This window comes from Gallinula chloropus (assembly GCF_964237585.1).
Source record: "Gallinula chloropus genome assembly, contig: HAP1_SCAFFOLD_203, whole genome shotgun sequence".
NCBI classification, from domain to species: Eukaryota; Metazoa; Chordata; class Aves; order Gruiformes; family Rallidae; genus Gallinula; species Gallinula chloropus.
Window position 1 is genome coordinate 88,015 of NW_028168536.1, and position 22,418 is coordinate 110,432.

Sequence of the window (22,418 nt, forward strand, 5' to 3'; positions counted from 1 at the left end):
CTGTTTTGACCTCACAGGCTGTTGTCTCAAGAGAGGCTAAAGCAGCACTGTGCCATTACGAACTCTAAACAAAGCACTTCCAAAGCACCAAGGGTCCCGTCTGCTCCCAACACAAGCTCATGGAGCGCACAAAGACACTCAGGAGATGCTCCTGGTAGCCAAGAGCAGAAGATGCTGAGAGGTGACCAAGGTGATCAGCCCATGGAGCCCCCGCAATGAAGCGTCAGGGCAGCCCAGGTGGCTGGACACTGCGGGCCAGGAGAGTTCCGGCTGCAGAGCACCGAGCAGGGGGAGGAAGGAAGAGAAAATGATGCAAAAGAGCACTCAAAACCCTTCCCCGTGGCCCCAGCTCATCTGTCAGAGACAGGTCCTTCAAGCCCGCGGGAAGTCTCTCCAGCATGGGTTACCGGTGCCACACAGAGCCCGTCCGTCGGCGCAGAAGGACGCGGGGAGCTGCCCGGGGTTGGTGATCTTCACGACGTGCCTGTGGATGTCACCAAGAACGACGTGGCCAAAGTCCAGGATGTACTCGGGCAGCTCCACTCTGGAAGGAGAAGCAAGGAGAGTCCTTAAGGTGGAGGAGGATGCAAACAAAGCAGGTGCTTCTGTAGTCACTGCTGCAGAAACTCCAGCCCATGAAGCCCAAGGTCTGATCTTCTGCTAAGAAGACTTTGGTACGTCACGGGGCACCCAGGTCCAAGGTTTTATCAGCTACTAACAGGTTCTTAGAATAAAATGAGTTTAAACAGACACTGGGCACAACTCCTCTGCTGTGAAAAGCCACTGGAAAAAAGTCCTCAGGCTGCTCACTGGTAGCACGTCCAAACTGTCAGGACCAACCCCCTTCTCAAGTCCCCAGCTATTCCCAGAGACAAGGAGCTCCCAGGAGCAGGGGCGCACCACTGTGCGCTACCATCAGAGCACAGGGGCCCTACTAACTTGAGAAGCCTCCGACGAGCACACTGGTCAAAGGCAGCGTCCTCTGGGGAACCGGAGGAGAGAGCTTTCTGCTGCTCCAGGGCGTGCTGCTCCATCAGCATGTTCTCCATCTCCATCTGCAGCCCAACGTCCAGCTGAGGAAAACAAAGACAGTGGCTGGTTAGCAAAGGCAAGTTAATCCCACCCTGCTCTTGGTAAGAAGCAGGAAGAAGTCCTTCACTCTGAGGGTGGTGAGACCCTGGCACAGCTTGCCCAAGGAGGTGGTGGAGGCTTCATGCCTGAAGACGTTCAAGGATGAAGCTTTGAGCAACCTGATTTACTTAAAGGTGTCCCTACTCGCTGCAGGGGGTAGATGGCCTCTGGATGTCCCTGCCAATACAGTCTATGATGGGGTCCTTCTGTCCAGCTGCTCCGAATCTGCCAGGACCATATCTGAAGGGAGATGAACTCCAGCACCTTCGCCTGCTCAGCCACCCTTATGCAAGCTGATCTGACCAAACAAGTCAAGGACCTGCCAGAGCTCCAAGTAGCTGCCTGTCCCCAGCTGCTGCCAGGGCAGCTCAGACAAAAGCTCTCTCCATGAGGGAACCACATCAGCGCTGACAGCTCTTGGAGACACATCTCAGTTGCTTGAGCACAGTCTTCAGGACCTCCCACTCGGGCACTCAGGAAGCTCAGGCACCCACGGGAAGGACTACTACCAGAGGAGCCCCATGTTTGTGGCCAGCCCAGGGGAGCCAGCTGCAAGGGGGACAAGTGACACAGGGAGAGGGTGGCCCCTGCCAAACAGGGCAGCAGCCGGTCTCACCACAGTGCCAGAGTCGTCCATGGGTGGCTCGCTGGCCGTGGCCTCCCCGACAACCACCGCGTCGTCTCTCTGGCTGCCTCCTCCAAGCTTTTCTTTTGCCTCTTTGAGGATGTGCTCATAGTTCTCATTTCCTGAAGGAAGAAAACAGCCACAAATAGAAGTGTGGGCGCAGCGGCGTCCCCGTTAAAGCTGGGAAGCTCCACACCCCCAGCGTTGGCCCTTCCCACAAACACATTCCTCCAGCAACGCATGGAAAGAGGATGCTGCTTTTCTTCTATGTTCTCTCCCACCCATCTTCCTCCACACAAGGGAGCATCTCATCCCCCCCACCCCTGCCCAAATCCCTGCCAGCCCACATTACAGCTTTCCCCAACACTGCTTTCTAGCTGTCCCCTTTATCCAGGCCACCAACAGATGACACTGGCCAGGATGGCTCTCTGGAGCAAAGCCCATGTGCTTCTAGAAAGCAACCAGAAGAACAACAGCCCTGAAACCTCCAGGCTTGGTGGAGGTGGGTGTGAGCTGCCCTATGAGCATGATGACACAGGGGGGCAGAAAAAGACCCCCAGGGGACCTCCCCGAGGAGCAGTCAGACAGTGCTCACCTTTGATTCTCCTCGGAAGGTCCAAATAAATCCTGGGAAAATTCCCCTCTCCTTTCAGCCTGATCTCTTCTGGCTCCAGGTGACCCACTTGGATCTGGAAGGTCCTGCAGAAGACTCCAGGCACTCCCGGCAGGTGATAGACAGTGAGCACTTGCTCTCTGCCAGGTCCAATGTAACCCTGGAGGTGTGGAAGAAGAGGAGGGGAATTCAACCAGAGGGCTTGGCGGAGGGGTGGCTCAGACCACCGGTAAGCTGAGATGAGAAGGCACCTTGCAGGTTCTCACACAACACATCGCCTTCCAGCTTCCCTGCACCCAAAAGCTCAAGTCTCCTACACCGGGCTGTGGTTTGTCCTCCTGCCAACACTGCCCACCCTCTGCCAGACCCAAGCAGCAAAGAAAAGCCCTTCTGCCAGCTGCTGTGGAGGAGGAGCGGCGTGCCCAAACTCTCAGCAGGGCCAGCAGCTCCTGTCACGGCACTGCAGTGGCTCCCAGGCTGGTGTCCAAGAGCCTGACCTCTTACTCATGAGCCCAACCAACAGCTCCTGCCTGGGTGGTTACACCAAGGGTACATGGCACGATCTAGACTCACAGTGACCTGCAAACTTACACCCCTGGAAAAGCAGAGGCAGAGGCTCGGACGAGCTCCAGGGATGAAGGGGTTCCCCACAAATCCCCTCCTCACTGGGCTCCTAGAGAAGAGCTGTCTGAGCCTGGAGTTGGGCTCATGCCAAGCAGGTTGAGAGCCAATACAAACAGGTGGCAACACTGCTCAGGGGACAGGGCACAGACACAGCTCTTCTCAGCTCACTGGGCTGGACCTTCAGCTCCCTGCTCGCCCCCCCACGCCGCAGGGAGAAGCTGCTGAGCAGGACACATCCTGCCTCTTGGTCCCCGGAGCCCCGGACTCCAGCTCCCAACACGGCATCTGCAAAAGCAAGTCCTGCCAAGCTGCTTGCACAGCAGCAACTGCCCAGGGCCAAGCAGAGCCGTGTCCTCTGGAGCAGTGACACCCCTGGAGACTGGCACGAGGACATATGAAAGCCATTTGGCCTCCTCTTCCCATTGCCAGGAGGGACACGGATAGGAATGCTGCTTCAGCTGAGGGATCCAGGCAGAACCCAGGCACTGGGACAGGGGATGCTACGAGCTGGAGAAGCGAGGGGCCGGCGCGAGTTCCGACACAGGAGCTGCGTGCCCAAGAGAGGGACTATTTATGTCCTTAGTGCTGACAGGAGGCAGGCAGGGACCTGGAGGAAGTCCTGTCCCACCACCCAACCCTGAGGGGAAGGAGATGCTCAGGAGACCTTGCACCATCCCGCTCCAGTGCCGCTACCAGCACAACTTCACCTGGTACAACTAGGACTCTGCTTGCCCAACCTTTTGTTCCTCCCCTATAACCCCCTCCTGGGCAGCCTGATGTGGAGCCAGCGTCAACCCCTCGTGCTACTCACGGTGCTGGGCAGGACCAGGGGCACGCCAGGCTGAGGACTGTCCGCGGTGCCCGTGCTGGGGCTCAGCACCACGTAGGTGAATCCCATCTTCCCGCTGTTCCGCAGGGTGACCTCTGATTTGGTGACTTCGGTAAACAGCTGGAGAGAAGACAGAGGGGCGGGAAACTGAGGACACACATCTGGATGTTGGCAATCTCCTCCTGCTGACACTGGGATGAGAGCCGATGGACACAACACAAGAGAGAGGCAGAGGAAGAGGAGGGACGGGCACCTGACTCTCCCAGGCCAACCTGAGGAACCCACGCAGGTATTTATGGCAGCGCGCAGAGGTGCAGCAACCACCACAAAAAGCTCAGTAATAAACAGATGACCACTGCTGGAAACATCTGGTCAGGCTGGATGAGGCTCTGAGCAACCTGACCTAGTGGAAGATGTCCCTGCTCAGTGAAGGTGGACAAGATGACCTCTAAGGTCCCTTCCAACCCAAACTGTTCTAGGATTTTAAGATACAAGTCCTCAGCACTTTAAGGCGTCATCTGACAGCCAGCTGAAACACAAAGGAGGACCATGGCTCCCACCAGGAAGCTTCTTCTGTTACCAGCCCCCTTGAGCTGGGGGTGCTCAGTGGTCTGGACAGCAACCCTTAACTAGTGCCAAGGACCTTCTTTGGCCGAGCCCCTATTCAGTCTCTGATCCATCTCCAGTGAGCTTAGTTCCCTCGGACTTCCCCCGCTTCTCGGATTGATGGAGCCCTGGATGGAGCCCTGGATGGAGCAGAGCCTCTGCAAAGGCTTCAAGGAAATTCAGGACAGATCAAGGCAACCGCCCCATCCAGCATGGCCAGCCCACCGTGGTCTGGTCTATGGAGAGTACTGAAAGAGACCATCTCCTTGGACCCCAGGATCCGGGAGCGGATCTGCAGATGGATGTCTCAGGGCACAACTCCCTGGAGATCACCGCCTGCCCTGGGAGCCAGAGTTCGTTGAAGAGGAGGGATTCCCAGCTTCAGGAAGGGCAATGGAGATGACCATTAAAACCAGCTTGGACACAGGACCTGTCACCCCAAAGCTGCACCTCCAAGCCAAACAACCAAAGAAGCCAGTGAGAGTCCTGGACCTCGGTGGGCAGCCACCTGCCAGGGATGGTCTCAAGGATTCCTGCCAAGAGAAGCGCCTGGTACCTGCAGCCCGCAGTCCATCTCCGTGCTGTCCAGGAGGTAGTGGATGAGCGAGGCCTCCCCACGCAGCGCAACCTCATAGGTCGGGCCTCCCTCCACGCGGCACAGCGCCGTGACGCGGGCAATGATGTCTGCATGGCCAGAGAAGGTGACCCTGACCCGCTCGCTCTCGCCCGGCTGCAGCACGCCGTACAGCGGCAGGATGTGGAAAACCTGGAGGAAGGGGAAGACACTGAGACATCAGGTGTGGAAATGGGTGCAGGAGAGGAGGGAGCCACTGCTTGCAGCAAAGGACAGACATGGCTGGAGGGCCTCTTCCTCAAACCCAGTCTCATCCTGCAGCCACCCTGCCTAAAAGTGGAAAGACCATGGGGAAAATCTTCTCCCATACTCAGTAATGAATGCGTAAGCTGGGGGAGGCAACGCTGGTGGGAGGTGTAGAAAATCACCTACCTCTGTTTCCAGGGTGTCATCTGCATCTGGTGGCTGTGGGACAGAATCCCCCACCCCTGCCAGGGCTTCAAGTGGCTCCTCCACACTCCCATTCCCAAGGATGCTCTCTGAAGGTGCTGGGCACTCCAGCTGAGCTCCCTCCTCCTTTGGTGGTTTGGCTTTTGTGAAAGAATTTGGTGTTGGAGGAGTTAACCTGGAAAACAACAAAGCTTTGATGGTGGAGCTGCAGTGGGAAGGAGGGAGGGCAGCAGGAGCAGCTCCTTGGCAGGATCCGGCACCAAGGTGGGAGCTCAGCAGCTCCATAAGTGGGTCAGAGCAGGTCAGTGCTTGGGGACGATGCCGGTATAGCGGCGGTGCCGGCAGCCGGGTGCAAGGAGCAGCAGATGGGGACAGGGGTGAACACCTCACCGGGGTGGGGAGCGTGGCAGCAAAGGGAGACACACACGAACCCTGCAACAAGCCCAGACTGGAGGGCAAAGGGACAGAGCCAGGCAGCCATGGGCTGGTACAGACCCAGCAGCACCCTCCCAAAAGCACCTGCCACCCCAGACCGTGCCTTCCCCACCTGCAGAGCCACGGCAAGAAGTTCTGTGGCTCAGCCAGACACTGATGCAGAACATCTCCCCAAGAGTGACCCACAGCCGCGGGTCGGTACGAGCAAGCAGCGACGCTGGTGGCTTTCTCTACGTGTAACAAGGCAGGATGGAGCCAGAGCTGGAATGGAGCCGGGGCTGGGATGGAGCCGGGGCTGGGATGGGTTGGAGCCTCCAGCCTGCTGTGCCTCAACTGGACAGAGCCCAGCACTGCACGGGACACCCAGGTACCTCAGCTGCCTTCGGGCAGCCTGACTTCTTCTGGGTGAGAAGGGAGGTGCCTGTGCCAATGGGACACACGCACCGGGAGCGCCTGGAGACTCTCCAGCCACACACCGGTCTGACCACCATTCTATCCATCTCACCGTCACCAGCCCTGACGGTTGATTCCCTCCATGTCAGACCCCCTTAGTTTCATCTGATAATTTACAATACCAACAGTGCTTAACGTGGACCAGAAAAATAGATCTGACATGCTGCCCTTCTGCCGGGCTCTTAATGAGCAATGTGAGGTGTTAATAGCTTGGAGACCGTCTTCATTTCCAGCTCTGCCACAAGGATCACATGGTGTCTCCTGAGGGACCCTGATTGAGCACATTACCGCTTAATTAACATGCGGAGCAGAAAAGGGAGCTGTCCTAAATGGCCACAGCGCTAACGAGCCAGCAAAGGGGCAATGCCAAACCCTTTGGAGGAGAGGATCCTGCCAGAAGGACACTCACGACCCTCAAGGCAACAGAGCTGGGTGACTCGGCATCTGCTGGAAGAACCAGCACCTGCGGGCTTGCGTCCAGCAAAGCCAATTGTTCTAGGACTCGGAAGAGCTGCCCCTCAATGGGTAACTTCGCTCCGTTTCCCGGGGCGGTATGGAAAAACCATTGGCTGCTGCAATTAAACTGCCCAGAGTCAACTTCTGACCTATGCAAGAGAGGCCACAGCGGGAAGAACCGCTCGAAAACGCCTTTAGAGATGCGCTACAGCACAACTGAGAGATTGCTCTTGGGCTTGGAAAGCACAGGCCAGCACTGGGTGGCCCTGGTGCCCAGGGACGTGGGGACAAGTCCTCCTACTGACACCTACTGCTGCACCCAAAGCCGCAGCAGAACCCGCCGGAACACACAACACACAACGAGCGCCGGAACACACACAACAGCCGCTGTGTGAATGCCATGGTCAGCAGAACACATGAGAACTCAGTTCAAGGTGGCGCTTGCCTCGAGCCATGGAAATCCCCACCTCAAGCTGTGGAGAAGCCCCACTCCCTGGGCACCTTCCCTGCCTGAAGCTGGGAGGTGCTTTTTCCACAAGGGAAAGTGAAAGGGATTTGTCGGATGCTACACAAACCATCTCAGGCTTTGCAAAGGACAAACGGGACAGCGGACGAAGAGCTTCAAGGAGAGGTGCACGTACCTCAGGTGGCTTGTGGAGTCGTCCACCAGGAACAGCCAGTGGTACTGGACGGGCAGCGGGCTGCAGTTGGTCATCTGGATGTGGCGCTCGTGTTCGGTGTCATTCAAGACGCAGCCAAAGTCCAAGGTTGTGGTCTGGATATGGAGATTTGGGAAGAAGACTTCTCCCCGAATGGTGACTTGCTCCTCATGAGGGTGCTCAGGAAACTGTATCTTCAGAGTTTTCCCTGCTTCCCAACTATTCCAACCCTCTTCAAAAGCAGGGTTAAACCCGATGGAGAGATTAAGTTCCTTCCCGGTCCCCAGCTTTATGGGCTGCAAGAAGATGACGAGTATTAACCACTGGTGTGATGAAGTTCCGAGCACAAAACGCCTCAGTGTTCAAAGTGCAACCCCAACGTGGGCTTCTTGCTTCAGCCTTCATTTTCTTTATAACGTGCCCCTGACCATGCAGCACAACGTTCTTCTCTGAGACTCTCAGGCTCACCCCCTTGTGCTCTACACCCATAATGGAAGAGGGAAATAAATCCTGGCGTGCCCTGACTCTAGAGGAACCCCTTTGTCTTCACACTCAACATGAGCCCTAGGGCACTGTGCCCTCAGCCTGGAGAGGGCTCATCACCTGCATGGCAACGGTGGCCGTGCTTCCAACATGTCTCTAGCAGAGCCCATGTCTCACACCTCCCACCGCCAGCAGCGCAGGTGACAAGCGCCTCGGCCTTCCCAAGGGCAGAGCTGCCCTCAAAGAGAGCAAGCAGCTCTTCAGGTCACCCAAGGAGGGCTTCCAAGAGACACCTTCACCTCACGGTTGGCCCACACCTAGGTTCCTGCTCCGAGTTGTCTTAGAGCCAGGAGGTATTTCCCCAATTGAGGTGGTATTTTCTCTGCTTTTCAAACCTGATGCTGTTCATGCCAACTGACTGCCAATTCAAAGGAATAACCACCTCTCCTGGAGGGCTTCCCAACGGAAACGCACCCCCACCCCCCTCCCTCTTCAAACCCCACCAGCGGGAAGGTCTGGGGCTGCTCACCTGGTCTGTCAGGGGCTGCTGGGACGCACTGCAGACCCAGAAGGGTTGCTCTACCATCAGGACGATGCTGAGCGGCAGGGAGGAGGTGTTTTTTAAAGAGAGAGGCTTGTACTGAAGGCTCAGGACATCGCTGGGTTGCTAAAGACAAGGGGAAAAAACAGGGAGGGGGGTGAGTCACCGCCCTTCGGTGAAGTTAAGCAGTCCCACCTCTAAAAACACGGTCGCTTTGCTCACAGACCACCTCACGGGGGGTTTGGGGGGTGAGGAGGGCGTTTGGCATCGCTCGGCCACAGCGACCTGCTCTCCCGCCCCAGTCCCAACACAGGAGGATGGCTGTGAGAGGCCCATGCTGTTCTTGTGGGTCCCACACACCTGGCCATGGGCTCAGCAGCTCGATTCTGCCTCCAGCTCAACACAGGCAAAATAGAGCTGGAGAGATGGTCCCCAACCCCACAGGGGAGAAATAATGATCTCAGTGTTGATGGCAATAGCTTGGTCCTGCTCAAACCAATGGCAAAGCCCTGAGGACTTGGAGAAGATGTTTAACTTCCTTCCCTGAAGGCCATCACACCCCTCCGTGGGCTTTCAGTCCTCAGCCATGCTACTAAACACCAGGACCCAACCCAGAGACCTACCTTCTCCACCCGGAAAGACATTGCTCTGGGCGACACTTGCAGGGTGGGAGCAATGAACTCGCACGTGACAGCCACTTGCATTATCTTTCTCTTCCCAAACTGGTTCCCCACGTTGGCATGACACACCAGCCGCTCCTTCACTACCTGTGGGCAAGAGTCACACGTCACCCACCAAGTGCCAGCAGGGAGCCCAGAAAACACCATGGAATTTGCAAGCCGTGGACACAGAAGGAATTTGATAGCCTGGATAAACCCATGCCATGGGATCTTGGCCATCAACCCTCCACAACTATTACACTGCCATAAAGCTACAGTCACTGGTCTCCTTGGTAGTCCTCTCTTCATGCTCCATCCTACTTATTCTGCTCTCCCAAAATCCTTAGTGCTACACCCCAACGTCCACAAAAGGCACCCACAAAGTCAGGTGGAACTGGAATAATCCCCCCCCTCCCGCAAACGGTTATCGCCACGATGTGCCCTGCTGCTCAGCATGATCATCATGCCGGAAAACATCATCTAGGTCCAACCCCCTGCCATGGGCAGGGACACCCTCCCTAGACCAGGCAGGCCAAAGCCCCATCCAACCTGGCCTTGAACCCTGCCAGGGATCCAGGGGCTTACACAGCCTTGCTGGGTAACCCATTCCCTTGATTTCTCATGGTTCTACTTCCCCAGGTTCCTCCCCCTCCACTCTTCACAAGAATCACAAGAATCACAAGGTTGGAAGAGACCTCTGAAGATCATCGAGTCCAACCATTCCCATCCTATGCTAAACCATATCCCTAAGTACCTCATCTACCCTTTTTTTGAACACATCCAGGGATGGTGACTCAACCACCTCCCTGGGCAGCCTGTTGCAGGCCCTGACAACTCTTTCAGTAAAATATTTTTTTCTAATATCCAATCTAAACCTGCCCTGGCACAGCTTCATGTCATTTCCCCTTGTTCTATCTTCTGTCACCCGGCTGAAGAGACCATCGCACACCTCTCTACAACCTCCCTTCAGGTAGTTGTAGGTGGTGATAAGGTCTCCCCTCAGCCTCCTCTTCTCCAGGCTAAACATCCCCAGCTCCCTCAGGCGTTCCTCGTAGGATTTGCCCTCCAGCCCCTTCACTAGCCTGGTTGCCCTTCTCTGCACTCTTCCCCCTCTGGTACAGCTCCACAAGCCAACTCCTCCCGGGAGCCTACAGCCTTCACAACTCTTGGGTTCTACGTGCACCGCAGGGAGTTGGGCTTCTGACCAACCTCAAGAGTACCAACTTCTCAAGACCCAAAGCTACATCTGCTCCCCATGCTCTTGCCTCACAGGTGCCCTTCACAGGGCTTCCCAGTGCCCTTCTCAAGATTTCCAGGCAAGACACCCTCTCCAATGCCCTAAGCATTTTAGTTTCTTTCTTGGACCTTTTTCTCCACCTCAGCAAAACCTCGGGACTCACAACTGCACGGGGACAGTCCCACCACAACCAACTGAGCCGGGAATCACATCTTGGAGCCTCCGCCGAGGCAACCCTTTCAAAACACCTTTCAAAACACAGCAGGAGCTTCATGCAGATTTATTCCACCTTCGCCTAAACATCTGTGCCCAGTGGGCCTGGAGCGAGGGAATGCGCCCCAGGCTTAGCTGGCATCTCCTCTGCAGAGCTTCCCCTGGAAAGAAGGGGCCAGGAAGAAGACGACACAGTGATCCCGCTGAGCTACCCCCGCTCTGAGCTGCCATCCAAGGGTGCTGCCGGACCTGACCGCCCTTGGGACACGGGGCCGGCCAAGAGCCTGGGGTGAGCTGTTCTGGGAATACTGATACAAGTGGAACTGTCACTTCTAATGATCCCTGGGAGCAGCTTCCCTCATGGAGAACATCACTCCCACCATTCTGGCTGCTGCGCTGGGCTCGTTTTTCTCCTCCAGGACTGGGCTCTAAGCAAGCCCTCTGCCCATGTTTGTCTGTAGAGGGAAAAAAACGCTGCTCCCAGACGCTCCCCTCCCTTCCCAGGGCCTTTGTTTTACTCCCTGCTTCCCCCAGAGAAATTACCTCGCGGTTTCTCAATCCACTCCCTGCCTTTGCTCCTAGGCTAAGCCTAACTTATTTTCTCTGCCCTTCCTTCCCTGTAACCCACCGTTTGCCCCTGTTCCTTCAGCCCCTATTTTGGTATGGGCAAGTTGCCTTGATGGTAGCTATAGAAACACCCCAAAAAAAACCCTTGGGAACTGATGGTGGCCAGCAAGGAGTGCAACTGGTGCTGACATGGTCACTCGGGGCGTTGAGATATTTTCTTGAAAGCACTTGTTCATCTTCCCAGGGAGAAGTCAAGGGGCTGCAGGAGAAGCCCCAGTGGAGGTGATGCGATGGGGAAAGCTCAGCACCCGGGGGGGACCTCACCTGAGGAGTGCTGGAGGAGCCTTCCAGAGTCATCTCCACAGTCTGGCCTGGCATCAGCTCCACTGTCAGAGGTTGAATCTTAAACACGGGACTGGCAGGTCTGGAGGAACCTTTGCCCTTGGTTTGGATGGCAGGGAGACAATCACGACGGGGAGATGGGGGGGAACCTTCCATTCTCCAATAGAGATGATGGATGCGTCGTCCTGCGTTTGTTATCTTGAAGCGGTAACAACAGGGACGTAGGCTAGAAGAGAAGCAGAGATGGAAAATGGCTCAGGAACTGCCTCTTCCCAGCACCCACCTGGCTTCAGTGCCCCGCTGGCCTTATCTGACCACTCACCCAGCAACAAATCCACCTCCAAAACCACTGACCCAGCTCAAAGTTACACCAAGAGCCAGACCCTGGTTGCCCCTAAGTTTATCAGCATCCAGCAGCCGGTCTGTTTGCGCAGACCAACCCACCCAACCTCAGGAGACTTCTCCTCCATTCAGGGCCGGTCCTGCAGCCACCATGGCTGCTCCGTGCTGTGGCAGCTGGCGGAAGAGACAGCAAGGAAAACAGGCAGGAGAAGGGAGGAAAGAGTATCTACATCTGATAGAGAGCAGCCTGGCAGGGGACAGGAGAGAGACAGCAAGCTCAGAGATGATACAGGGCAAAGACAAATTCTGCTGCTCCTCCCGGACTCCCTGGGGCAGAAGGGAAACCAAACAGTGCTGGTAACTTAGCCAAGGAGTTGCTAACAAGCTACTGCCAAGGTTCTCTCCCGCTGCCAGACGATACTCCACAGCCAGTGAAGAAGCCAGCAAGGCTACTGCAAAAGTACTGTGTACTGTGTTTCTACTTGTAATGTCACGTTTCCCTGCTGGAGGCTTCTGGAACCTGCTGTTTTCTTCCAAATCTTTACTCCATCAAGCCAGAAAATACATGGATTCTGACCCAGGGCAAGTTGGGAACCATTTCCCAACTGGTGTCTGGCTCAGTGGCTTTCTGAGGGAATCTAACAACTTGAAAACCGCCCAGAAAACATTTCTAAAGGAGTTCCTGGGGCTTCAGTGGCACCGAGCCAGAACTTGGAGTGCTGGAGGAGAACCGGCCCCAAGGATTTCAGCAGAACTCCTCCTTGCTGGGCCCACGGCAGAGCCCGGAGCAGAGAGATAACTTACCTGAAGTGGGGGCCCAAGTTGAGCTCCGGAGCAAGTGGTTTGTCCGTGACGATGGTGGTGCCAATGCCGAAAGCCCGGATCAGGACGTTGTAGCTGTGGCTGTTCTCTATGGACACGATCACCTTGTCCTTGAATTGTTCAATGTCATCCAAGTTTGCTATGACAGTCACAGCCACCTTGGTCTCGGGGGGGATCACTCCTTTACTGGGCTCAATCCTGCAGCGCGAGCGTTTGCCAGCCTGTAAGACACGGCAGACGCTAAGTGAGCACGGACACCACGGACCCTGCTCTCTTCTGGGGTGCAGGAGAAAGGACTAAAGACATGAGGGTAAATCCATAAAGGCTTCGTTTCCCTAAATCCAAGCGTCTGGAAACAGCAACTATGCTGGAGCTTGTATTGCACCCTCCTTTAACGGACCCACTTCTTTAACCCTGTTTTGCCCAGCCCAAGGGATGCTCATCCTCGGGAGAAGCTTTATTCCCCTCCAGCCTCCCCTTGGGAGAGCACACCAAGGCAAGCTGCATCTCTCCTGGCTTCCCCACAGACGGGTTTGCACAAAGGCTCAAGGCCAGGACTGCTCAAACCCCACTGCAGCAGCCACGCAGCCGGGGGATACGGCCGAGAGCCTGAAGGATAAACTCTGCCAAACGGACTGAGCAAAATCCTGATGCCCAAAGTCTTCTTTCCCCAAGAGTTGGGCAGTGCTTCCCAACAGCCCTCCCAGGACTGAAGCACTCCGTTCCCACTGATCATCAGCCGCAGTGAGGTGCCCTGGCACTCTCTGCTTCGGGAAATCCAGCTCTGAATGTGTACAGAGGGGCAATGAAGAAACAAGCAGGAAGAAACCTGCCAGCTGTGCCCTGTGGGCACGGCCCCAGCTTCCTCTCTCTTCCTCTTGTTTATTCCAGATTGCCCTTTACAGATGGGGCGATCAGGGCACTGGACCCCCCAGTCCTTCTAAAGTCACATTCACAGGGAGCAAGCTGGCAGCAGAGCAATGGTCTCCATCACCAGGAGGAGCTTGAAACAGACGCAGAGAGAGCAGGGAGATGATCAGGAAAACCGTGCTCCTTTCAGGAGAAAAAGGCTACGGGCTTCTCTTCATCTCAGAGCTCCAAATACACAGCTCAGAGCAAAACACCTCCCACAATGTAAAGCCAGAACTTGTGGAAAGGACCTGGCATCAATTTCTGCTCAACCATCCAGGAAAACTCCCTGCCTCCCTGAGGGGTCCCCCAGTGCTGGGCTTCTCTTGCTGCGCTGCGGTGGAATACCTTGCTGCTCTCTCAGATAGCGACATGGAAACATCACGTGCAAAAATCAAGTCCCAGGCTGCTATGGAGCCATCATTTCTGTAGGGAAATATCCCCACAGATACTTACCACCTCTGCCCGGAAGGACGCAGGGATAACACTCTGGTTGGAGAGGTAGAGAGTGCGAGAAGCGTCCGCCAGAACTTGGATATCGCCAAAATCGATCTTGCTGGGATACACGTGGACAACTGGTCCCTCTCCAACGGCCTTCAAGCTGATGTCCTGTCCAGGTAGGGAAGATTAAAAAAACAAAGGCAAGGGAAAGTTTAAAGAAGAGATGGCTCTCAGGGCACCCCTAGACTGGAGGGTGATTACGGCTGTCGGTCGTTTGAGGTGTTGTAACACTGATGCAGAAGGCCTGGAGCAAGTGTGGGATCTACAGTGATCCCATCAGGAAGCCACAGGCCCCTGTTACTGGGGGATAAAGAAAACCAGCTCCCCACACTTGTATTTTCCCCCTTGCTCAGCTCTCCTTCCTCTACCCCATGCCTGCTCCTGCCCCTTTTCTTGCTCCCGCTCCTTTTCCCGCTGGATCTTGCCCCAAACTGTCCTCTAGGACTTCCAGACAGCCACACTTGGCCGGTAACTTCTTCCGCATCCCCCACAAAGCTGCCCCCTGAAAACCAGCGCGAGCCCCCAGCAAAGCAGGCTCTTGGCAGCAGAGATCACGTCCGTTGGCTGCCTCTCGGTGCTGCCTCTGGGCACTCCCAGTACTACAGGAACAAGAGATTCATTATTCATTCTGTCCCTCAAGCAGGATTGCTTTTCTCTCCAGAGCCTGAGACCCTCCAAGTTTTCTTCTTGTAAAGGCCATGGTAGGAGGAGGAAGACGGGTTCCTGTGCTGAGCCACCTTCTCACAGCGCTAAAAACCAGGGAACTTCATCTGCTCTGGTTGGACTTCACCAGTTCCGAATCATAGAACGGTCTGGCTTGGAAGGGACCTCAAGGACCAGAGAGCTCCAACACCCTGCCACAGGCAGGGCCAACAACCTCCACGCCTGGAGCTACACAAGGTTGCCCAGGGCCCCATCCAACACTCCCTTGAACACTCCTAAGGATGGGGCACCCACCCCTTCTCTGGGCAGCTCCTTCCAGCCCCTCACCACTCTCTCTGGAAAGAACTTCCCCCGATATCTCATCTAACCCTTCCCTCCTTCAGTTTCACTCCATCCCCCTTGTCCTGCCAGTGTCTGCCCTTTGGAACAGCTGATTCCCTCCTGTTCCTCTGCTCCCTTCAGGGACAGGAAGGCTGCAATGAGGTCCCCTCAAAGCCTTCTCTTCTCCAGGCTGAACAAGCCCAGCTCCTAAGAACACTTCAACCTTTCAACAGAACCCGAACACACAGAACTCCCAGCACTGACAATCATTGTGTGATTCACCAGAGGACACAGAGTGGGATTTAACCTCAGGACAAACCAGCCTCTGTGATGGAAAACCTTTAACGATGGCCCACTCGAGGAAAAGGCACTGACAGCTGTCAGAATCACTAGTCCAGTTCAGGCAGAAGGAGCAGCGTCTGTAAACACTCATCTCTTGACAGCGCACTGTGCAAGAGCCAAAAAACCCCCAACAAGCCACGTACCAAGGCTGGTACCTCAAAAATAGGAAGCTAAAGCTGTGTGATGATAGATGTTTCATCGCTCCGGGAGGAGGGAGGTAGGGAGAGCTGAGGTCTTACTGATGCTTGCCCAGAGCTGCCAGGAAGAAGGAGCTGGAGGGAAGAGCTGTGTCTCACCAGCTGCCTTGGCTTCCCAGTGGCAGTGGGGTGGGAGCAGCAAAGGCAGGGCAGAGCCCTCTGGAGGTGGACACAATAACATCTGGAAGATGCTCAGGCTAGCTGGTTTTAACGAGGGAACGTGCACTAACACAATGAATCCTCACCAAGGAGAAGGCTTATTAAAAAGCCAACGAAACTCTTCATCTGCTGTCTTCTTAAAGGGGGAAAGAAAAACCCTGTTCAACAGCGTGACGGGCAATGTGACACCCGTGAAAGGCGACGGGAGTTTTGCTCTGGGTAATACTGCTGCACGTACAAACCCCAGCACCACTCTGGCTTTGCTTCTGGGTACCATAACGTCACGGTAGATCCTTTAGGAAAGAAGAGCATCTGTCCCTGGCAGACAGCCGTGGTCCAAGTGACCACCAGTAACCCCAGGTCTGGGTTTTACCAGCTCCTTCCCACAGAGGATGACAGAATACACCACACCAAAGCTGGCACGCAGCCACTGCAAGCCCAACACCAAGCGACAGACACCCAGAGGGACTCAACGCAATGCAAGGTGCGGCCGCAGACTCGGTATCCGCGCTGACGGGGTGACTTCAGAGCCAGCTCGCGCTCTGCTCCATCGTGACGCACTGCAGCCATTCCCCCGGGGTCAGGCTGAGGTCACAGGATCCCTATGGGGAGGATTTGCCACCAGTGCAGCATGTGCAAGTTGATGCTCTGCTAGCCCAGAAAACTTCAGATGAATCCACTACTCTGCTTAGACTATAGGAAACAGGGAGAATGCCGCCCCACGGCCAGAAACTCCCATCCCTGCGCTCAGTACACCCAGGGAAGCCTCTACCGGCGCTCGCGGCAAGGGAGCGTAAATGCTGCATGTTAAAGACCGACTTCACGGGCTTGTGGAGCCACTCAACCCCCTGCCAGGGAGAGCTGGGATCCTCCAGCTGAAGCACAAGGAAAATGAAGATGACGTTCACTTCCAAAGGCAAATACTTTAGGCAAGGTGAAGCTTTGAACCCAGAAGCTGTTAGCTCAAGGAGAAAAGCTTTGCAAGGAACCTGCAGTTAAACAGCAGGCTGGTTCTAGAGGGCAGAAATCCCCCTTTTCCAGGGAAACACCACATCTACGCCCAAGCAACTGGTTTGTCCCACTTCAGGCTTGCCTGTCTCTCCTACCAGCACAGCCACAAAGGCCAGGCTTGAGATGTTCCCTGGCATCCAGGGATTGAGCAGCATTGTTTCCATCTCTTTTAATGACAGTTTCAATCCCCAGCCTGCTTTCAAAAGGCCAGCCTCCCTTTCGGGTACAGAAAGCTTAAGGTTCCTGTAGCATCCTACTTCATGCTCAGAGAGATGGCAAGACATCTTGAAACAGCCGCTTCCAAAGTTAATATCATTCTAAACTTAAATTTAATTAACTACATTTGTTCTAGATTTCAGCTAGATGAAGCCAGGACACTACACAAGGCATTCTCCTGCCTACATCTTGCTGTCACTGCTGCTGCTGTGCATGCCTGAACGCTAACAGCATCTTTCAGGAGGCTCCAGAAACATCGTCAGGAATGCTTCACCATTTCCAAGCCTGTGCTGGAAAAAGGAAGAGTCCCTGCCTTGCAGATGCCAGGGGTGTGGAGATGCACAGGGCTTTACGCAGAGATAAGACAGATACTTCTCGACGTGATGGGCCAAGCTCTCAGCGTGGTTTCTCACACAGGCTGTCCCAGTGCCCTCCTGAACAAAAGTTCCTGCTCTGAAGCAGCAGCTCCTGCTCACCTAATCACGCAGCAGAGTCTCAGCTCCAGGGACCATGCTGGGTTGCAGACTGCGCTCGTTATCCTGTCTCCCCTATCTGTAATTATGTGCCACATCGGACTCTCAGACTGTCACCTGCCCAAGAAGTCCCACCAGCCTTCCTCTCCTCTAGACCTTGACTGTTGCTTGTACCACGAACCCCTTTCCTTGTCCACCCTGGCTGCGTACTGCAGCCCCGGGAAGGATCCCTGGAATTAGGAACCTCGAGGACTCACCAATGGGGATTTCTTGTTCCCAAGCACAGCGAGCACAGCAGAAGCAGACTGATGTCCCAACTTCTGGGCTTCCAGCACCAACGGGACCCTGACAGTGCTGTAAGGCTTGATGATCCCAGAGAACATGGGGCTGGAGTACAGCACAGCATCACCCTGCTTGTGCTTCTGTAAGAGACAGAATCAAACCCAAATTCAGAGCGACCTCCGAAGAAACCTGCACTCCTTAACATCTACCATTGGAACCCAGCTAGGAGAGCGGGATGGGCTTTGAATCCCAAGGGGGTCCAAAAGCTGCTGCACCCACAGGCATACACACCCATGCCAGCAGCCTCCTCACAGCAGCTTTTCACCACCCTGCATAAAATCAACCTAAAGACTAGAATACAAACCTCTTCCCAAAGTCTATAGTCGGGGGGGGGGGGGGGGGGGGGGGGAGGGGCGCGGTTCTTCTACACCCAAAGCTTTGCTGAAAACAAGAACCCATCTGAATATAAACCAGCAAGGTCTTACCCCACCCCTTTGTTATTATTTTTCATCCCCTTAATAAACCCCTGGATAACTCTTGAGGGCAGATGCGATGCCAAACCTGAGGAAGGAGCCTGTAGCAGGCTGGAACGCGGCTCTTGTTCACCAGGGTCAGCGGCCGCTCGTACTGGAAGTTTAGGAAGCACCGGCCAAATGTCACAGTGGGGTCCCGCACTTCCAGCTCAGGAGCGATGCATCTAGGCAAAGAGATGTCCCAAAGGGAATTAGAGATACTGAGAGAACGTAGAATTTGTTTCCTCCTTGAATAGGGCACAGAGGAGCGGAACACATTTGTCACTGTCAGACAGACATGTATTACCCCGACAGCAATAAATCGCCTTCAGCTTCCTGTATTCCCTTTGATTCCCACAGCAAGCCCTGAGCTCTGGAGGAACCTTCCCACCAAGGATTGGTGCAGTATGGCCCAGTATCTCAGCAGAAACTACTCCCTCCTCTCCAGAAAAGGGGCCTGAAGAGCCTTAACTGCTTGCTGTGGCGATGGAAGGTCCGAGCCAGCCCCTGCCTTACGCAGTGGGTGGTTGTTAAAAAGAAAATCACAGCCCAGACACTGACCAGACGGTGGAAAAGCACCAGTGAGCTGCATCCTACTGGTAATGACACCAACACCCACAGCACAGCGGGATCCAGCCTGGCTGCAGCAGGGATGACTTCCAGCTTAAGTGTGAGAACATTCATGCTCAAAAGGACCAGAGGGAAGCAGCAAAACCTGAGCTCTCCTCAGCATCAAGGACTCTGTTTCTCCTTCGGAAGATCTTACTGTTATTTTTCCTGCACCAGTCCTGCCCTAAGCCCCTTCCCCATTAGCACGTGCCTTTGTTAAGCCAGACAGACACCAGGCTGCTTCCCACATCCCAAAGGAAAACTGTGCTTTGGTGGCAACACAGACACAGTTCCCCCACTGACTGCTTGCAGGAAGGAGGAGAGAGACAGCCCTTTGAAAGTCTGTTACACCTCACCCACCAAAGAAATAGGTCTATAATTAATCTAATTAATATAATTAGGAAAAGGCTGGGGGCTGTGCCTGTCTGGTGAGCACAGATGCTCCTCAACACTGGCTGCTTTCAAAGCCCTGCTTAACGAGCTCATTAAGTAATACTTCTCGTTTGGAGCTGGCCTTTGTGTGAGGGGAGGAGAGACGATGCACCAGGAGAGAGGACACGCCGCAAAGGAAAGCGCCGATACCTGGCTGTGAGGAGCAGCCCCAGCACCTCCTTGCCGACACCGTCCACATCCACCACCAGCGCCAGCTTGTACTTCTTCACGGTGTTGGAGCACAGGGTGACCTGGTGACAGAGAAGAGCATCAAAGACCTTCACCACCCCCAAAAACTATCGTTCCGTGTGTGGCGTCCCCTGATTCTCCTTCCATGGTAAGGAGAAGGATTTTCCCCTAATCCTTCTGCTGCTCCATGTGTAGAGCAGAGTCTGAGAGCAATAAAGGTCTCCTGACAGCATCTGCTTGGTTCAACACCCTGTGTGGTTAACAGGGTGTGTGTAAGCTGAATTAAAGCCTAATCAGACAACTGCTCTGCTCACCACTGTATTAAAATTAATCTCAGTTCTAATCTCAGCTACAACAGCGTAAATCCCGGGGCAATGCATTGCCTCAAACCCAGCGAGTTCAGCTTTACAGCCAGGGCCAAATGCCAAGGGCCCCAGAAGTTGGGTGCAGGTCACACCTGGCAGAGCTGCTTCAGCCCCCCCTAGGGATGGCTGCAGTGAATGCAGCTCCTCTGCTCACTGGGAGAGGGAAAACAAGTCCGGGAAGAAAAGCAAACTGCTTTACACAAGGGCATCTCTCTAATGGCCACCCGCTGTCCTCATCCTTCCTCTGCCCACGGTTAAGCCAAAGCCACAGCTCCACGCAGCGCTCAAGCACACACGTGGCTTCCGCACCTGACCATAGGGCACAGGATGCTCAGCGGATGGTTCTGGAAACAAACCGATGCCCCTTCACAAACATCCCGGACCAACCCAGACAACACAAGTGCATCTATCTGCCTCCCATCACTAAAGCCCCCCCGGACCCTCCCCACCAGTGAAGCTTCAGCTCCATCTGCTGAAGCACGGCCGGACGGATTCTCCCCACACCTTGATATTCCTGGATCCCAGGGCGCGGATGGTCCCGCTGCAAGGCTTGATGGTAAATTCGGACGGCCTGATGGAACCTTCAACTCCCCATCTCCAGGGCTCAGGATCGTTGTTCGACAGCCAAGCAGCACTGGTAACGCTGGGCCCTCCCGAGCCGTCCCCGGGGATGCGAAGGTGGAAAGTCATGGGCACCAAGGAGGTGTTTTTGAGGCGACACGACAAGGTGTGAGGGAAGCCTGGGGAAGAGACACACAGAGGGATTTATGCCCCCGTTATCCCACCATTCCTGGGCTGAACAGCCTCTCACGGTAAAACTGCACCTGGACTTTGGCTCTCTTCAATCTCAACTGCAGCTAATTGAGAAGCCCAGCAAGGAATTAATTGCCATGGAAGCTCTGTGCCAGGCTGGTGATGGAGATCCCTCCTTGGCAGCTCTGATGCCCAAAGCCATCAGTTTTTCTCTCTCAGCTGCCCCGACACCAGCACCGGTTACGTCTCACGTAAGAGTGAGCAGCCAGACAGAGCATTTACTCCCAGAATCGGATCCGTAAAACTCCCCATGAACACCCCCCGTGGTTTGCAATACGGAAGAGCAGGTTGGCACCAAGGAGAAGCTGCAGTAAAAGCAGGGATGGATGAAATGGGGAGCTACAGCCCGATGCAAAGCCCTCTGATGCAGTTTTGTTAGCTGGAGCCTTACGGCATCTCCTGTTTCAGGGTGACCAGATGGAGCACGTGAAGGTTTGCAGCCCACTTGGCAGGAGCTGAGCCTGACACTGGCTGAGAAATCAGCAGAAGCCGTGTCTCACCTTCCCTAACGAACGGCGACGTCTCATTACTGCTCAAAAAGCTCTGACACCAGCTTTCCCTGCCGCACCAGTGGCATAACCCCACTCAGTGGGGATGTTCTGCAGAGGCAGGAGACCAGCCCAGGAGAAGACATCTGGTTTGGCTGGCCCATCTCGATAATGGCCCTTCCATCAATCCACAACTGATTTCCCATTAAAAACTTCACCTCATCTCAGTAAAAAGCCTTTTGTGAGGCAGAGATGGAGAACCAGAACCTGCATTTCAATGGAGCTCTGGATGCTCAGCCACCAGCGCTGCTGCCTCAGCAGAACTGGGCTTTCGGGGTGGGGGGACACAGGGAAGGAGCTCTGCGCAGAGCTATGGCTTGGGCATATTATGGGGTAGGTGATAACAAGGTGCCCTCCCAGCACTAATTAACATTTCACACTAAGGCTCAGGGGACTGAATGGCTCCTGTCCTCCCAACATTTATCCAGAGCAGCTTCAGGCTGGTTCACAGCTCCATCACCCTTCTCCCCCTCCAACGTCTCCCTTTTCCCCCAACCCCAGCGTCGCCCTTCTCCCCCTCCCAGGCACCGCCCTTCTTTCCCCCGCCAGCATCACCCTTTTTTCCCCATCTCCCATTCCCGGGGCATTTCAGGGACTGATACCCTCGCGGCCATTCTGCTGCCAAGGGTATCAGTCCTGCTTTTAACACCCTGAAGGCTGCTGCTGCAGAGGAACACACATTCTGGGTGCTCTGAGGTTCCAAGCGCCCCGTTTCGGTAACGCATGGACCTCTCGGCCCGCGGTCCAAGCCCAGGGCGCACTCACCGAAGGAGACGTCACCGAAGCAGAGGGCAGGCACATCGAAGTGGAGCGTTGGTCCAATGACGCAGCCACTGTGAGGACAGACAGACAAGGCACTGGCTGAGTTAGAGAACTGCAGAGCTTTCAGCTCTCCCTGCTGCTCGGGCGGGTAAGAGCCGGTGTCAGAACCACGGCGGGTTTCAAACCAGCCCCTCACACCCTTGCCCTCATTCAAGGGGACAGGAGGTGGCCAGCAGCTATCAGATGGGGCTTAGGGCACAGTGTCAGGCAGGATAGGGCAAAGCTATGCCCCCAAGTTGGCTCAATGAGGGGCCCCAAACAAGCGATGGCTCCGTGACTCAGTTTCCCCATCTCTAACGCATGGGTAGAGATGCCCACACAAAAGCGGACTCAATGGAGTAACCCTCCTCAGGTTCCCTTCTTCTCAGATGGAGCCAGCGTTTCCATTGAGTG

The 22,418-nt window shown here is 55.2% G+C and overlaps 1 protein-coding gene across 1 annotated transcript in view; it reads right to left on the minus strand.

The window, feature by feature from the left end:
* Positions 1–22,418, minus strand: part of LOC311204387 (hydrocephalus-inducing protein-like) — a gene marked incomplete at its 5' end in the record, with an annotated part of 39,830 nt that overhangs the window by 2,565 nt on the left and 14,847 nt on the right. Inside the window, 18 exons of the mRNA XM_084280818.1 lie at positions 408–544; positions 940–1,073; positions 1,748–1,878; positions 2,352–2,529; positions 3,805–3,942; positions 4,985–5,194; positions 5,435–5,627; positions 7,438–7,751; positions 8,468–8,605; positions 9,103–9,246; positions 11,480–11,723; positions 12,644–12,882; positions 14,027–14,179; positions 17,711–17,875; positions 18,297–18,432; positions 19,439–19,539; positions 20,347–20,582; positions 21,969–22,036. Coding sequence (XP_084136944.1) covers positions 408–544; positions 940–1,073; positions 1,748–1,878; positions 2,352–2,529; positions 3,805–3,942; positions 4,985–5,194; positions 5,435–5,627; positions 7,438–7,751; positions 8,468–8,605; positions 9,103–9,246; positions 11,480–11,723; positions 12,644–12,882; positions 14,027–14,179; positions 17,711–17,875; positions 18,297–18,432; positions 19,439–19,539; positions 20,347–20,582; positions 21,969–22,036 — 3,059 coding nt within the window. The remainder of the gene's footprint in view (positions 1–407; positions 545–939; positions 1,074–1,747; positions 1,879–2,351; positions 2,530–3,804; positions 3,943–4,984; positions 5,195–5,434; positions 5,628–7,437; positions 7,752–8,467; positions 8,606–9,102; positions 9,247–11,479; positions 11,724–12,643; positions 12,883–14,026; positions 14,180–17,710; positions 17,876–18,296; positions 18,433–19,438; positions 19,540–20,346; positions 20,583–21,968; positions 22,037–22,418) is intronic.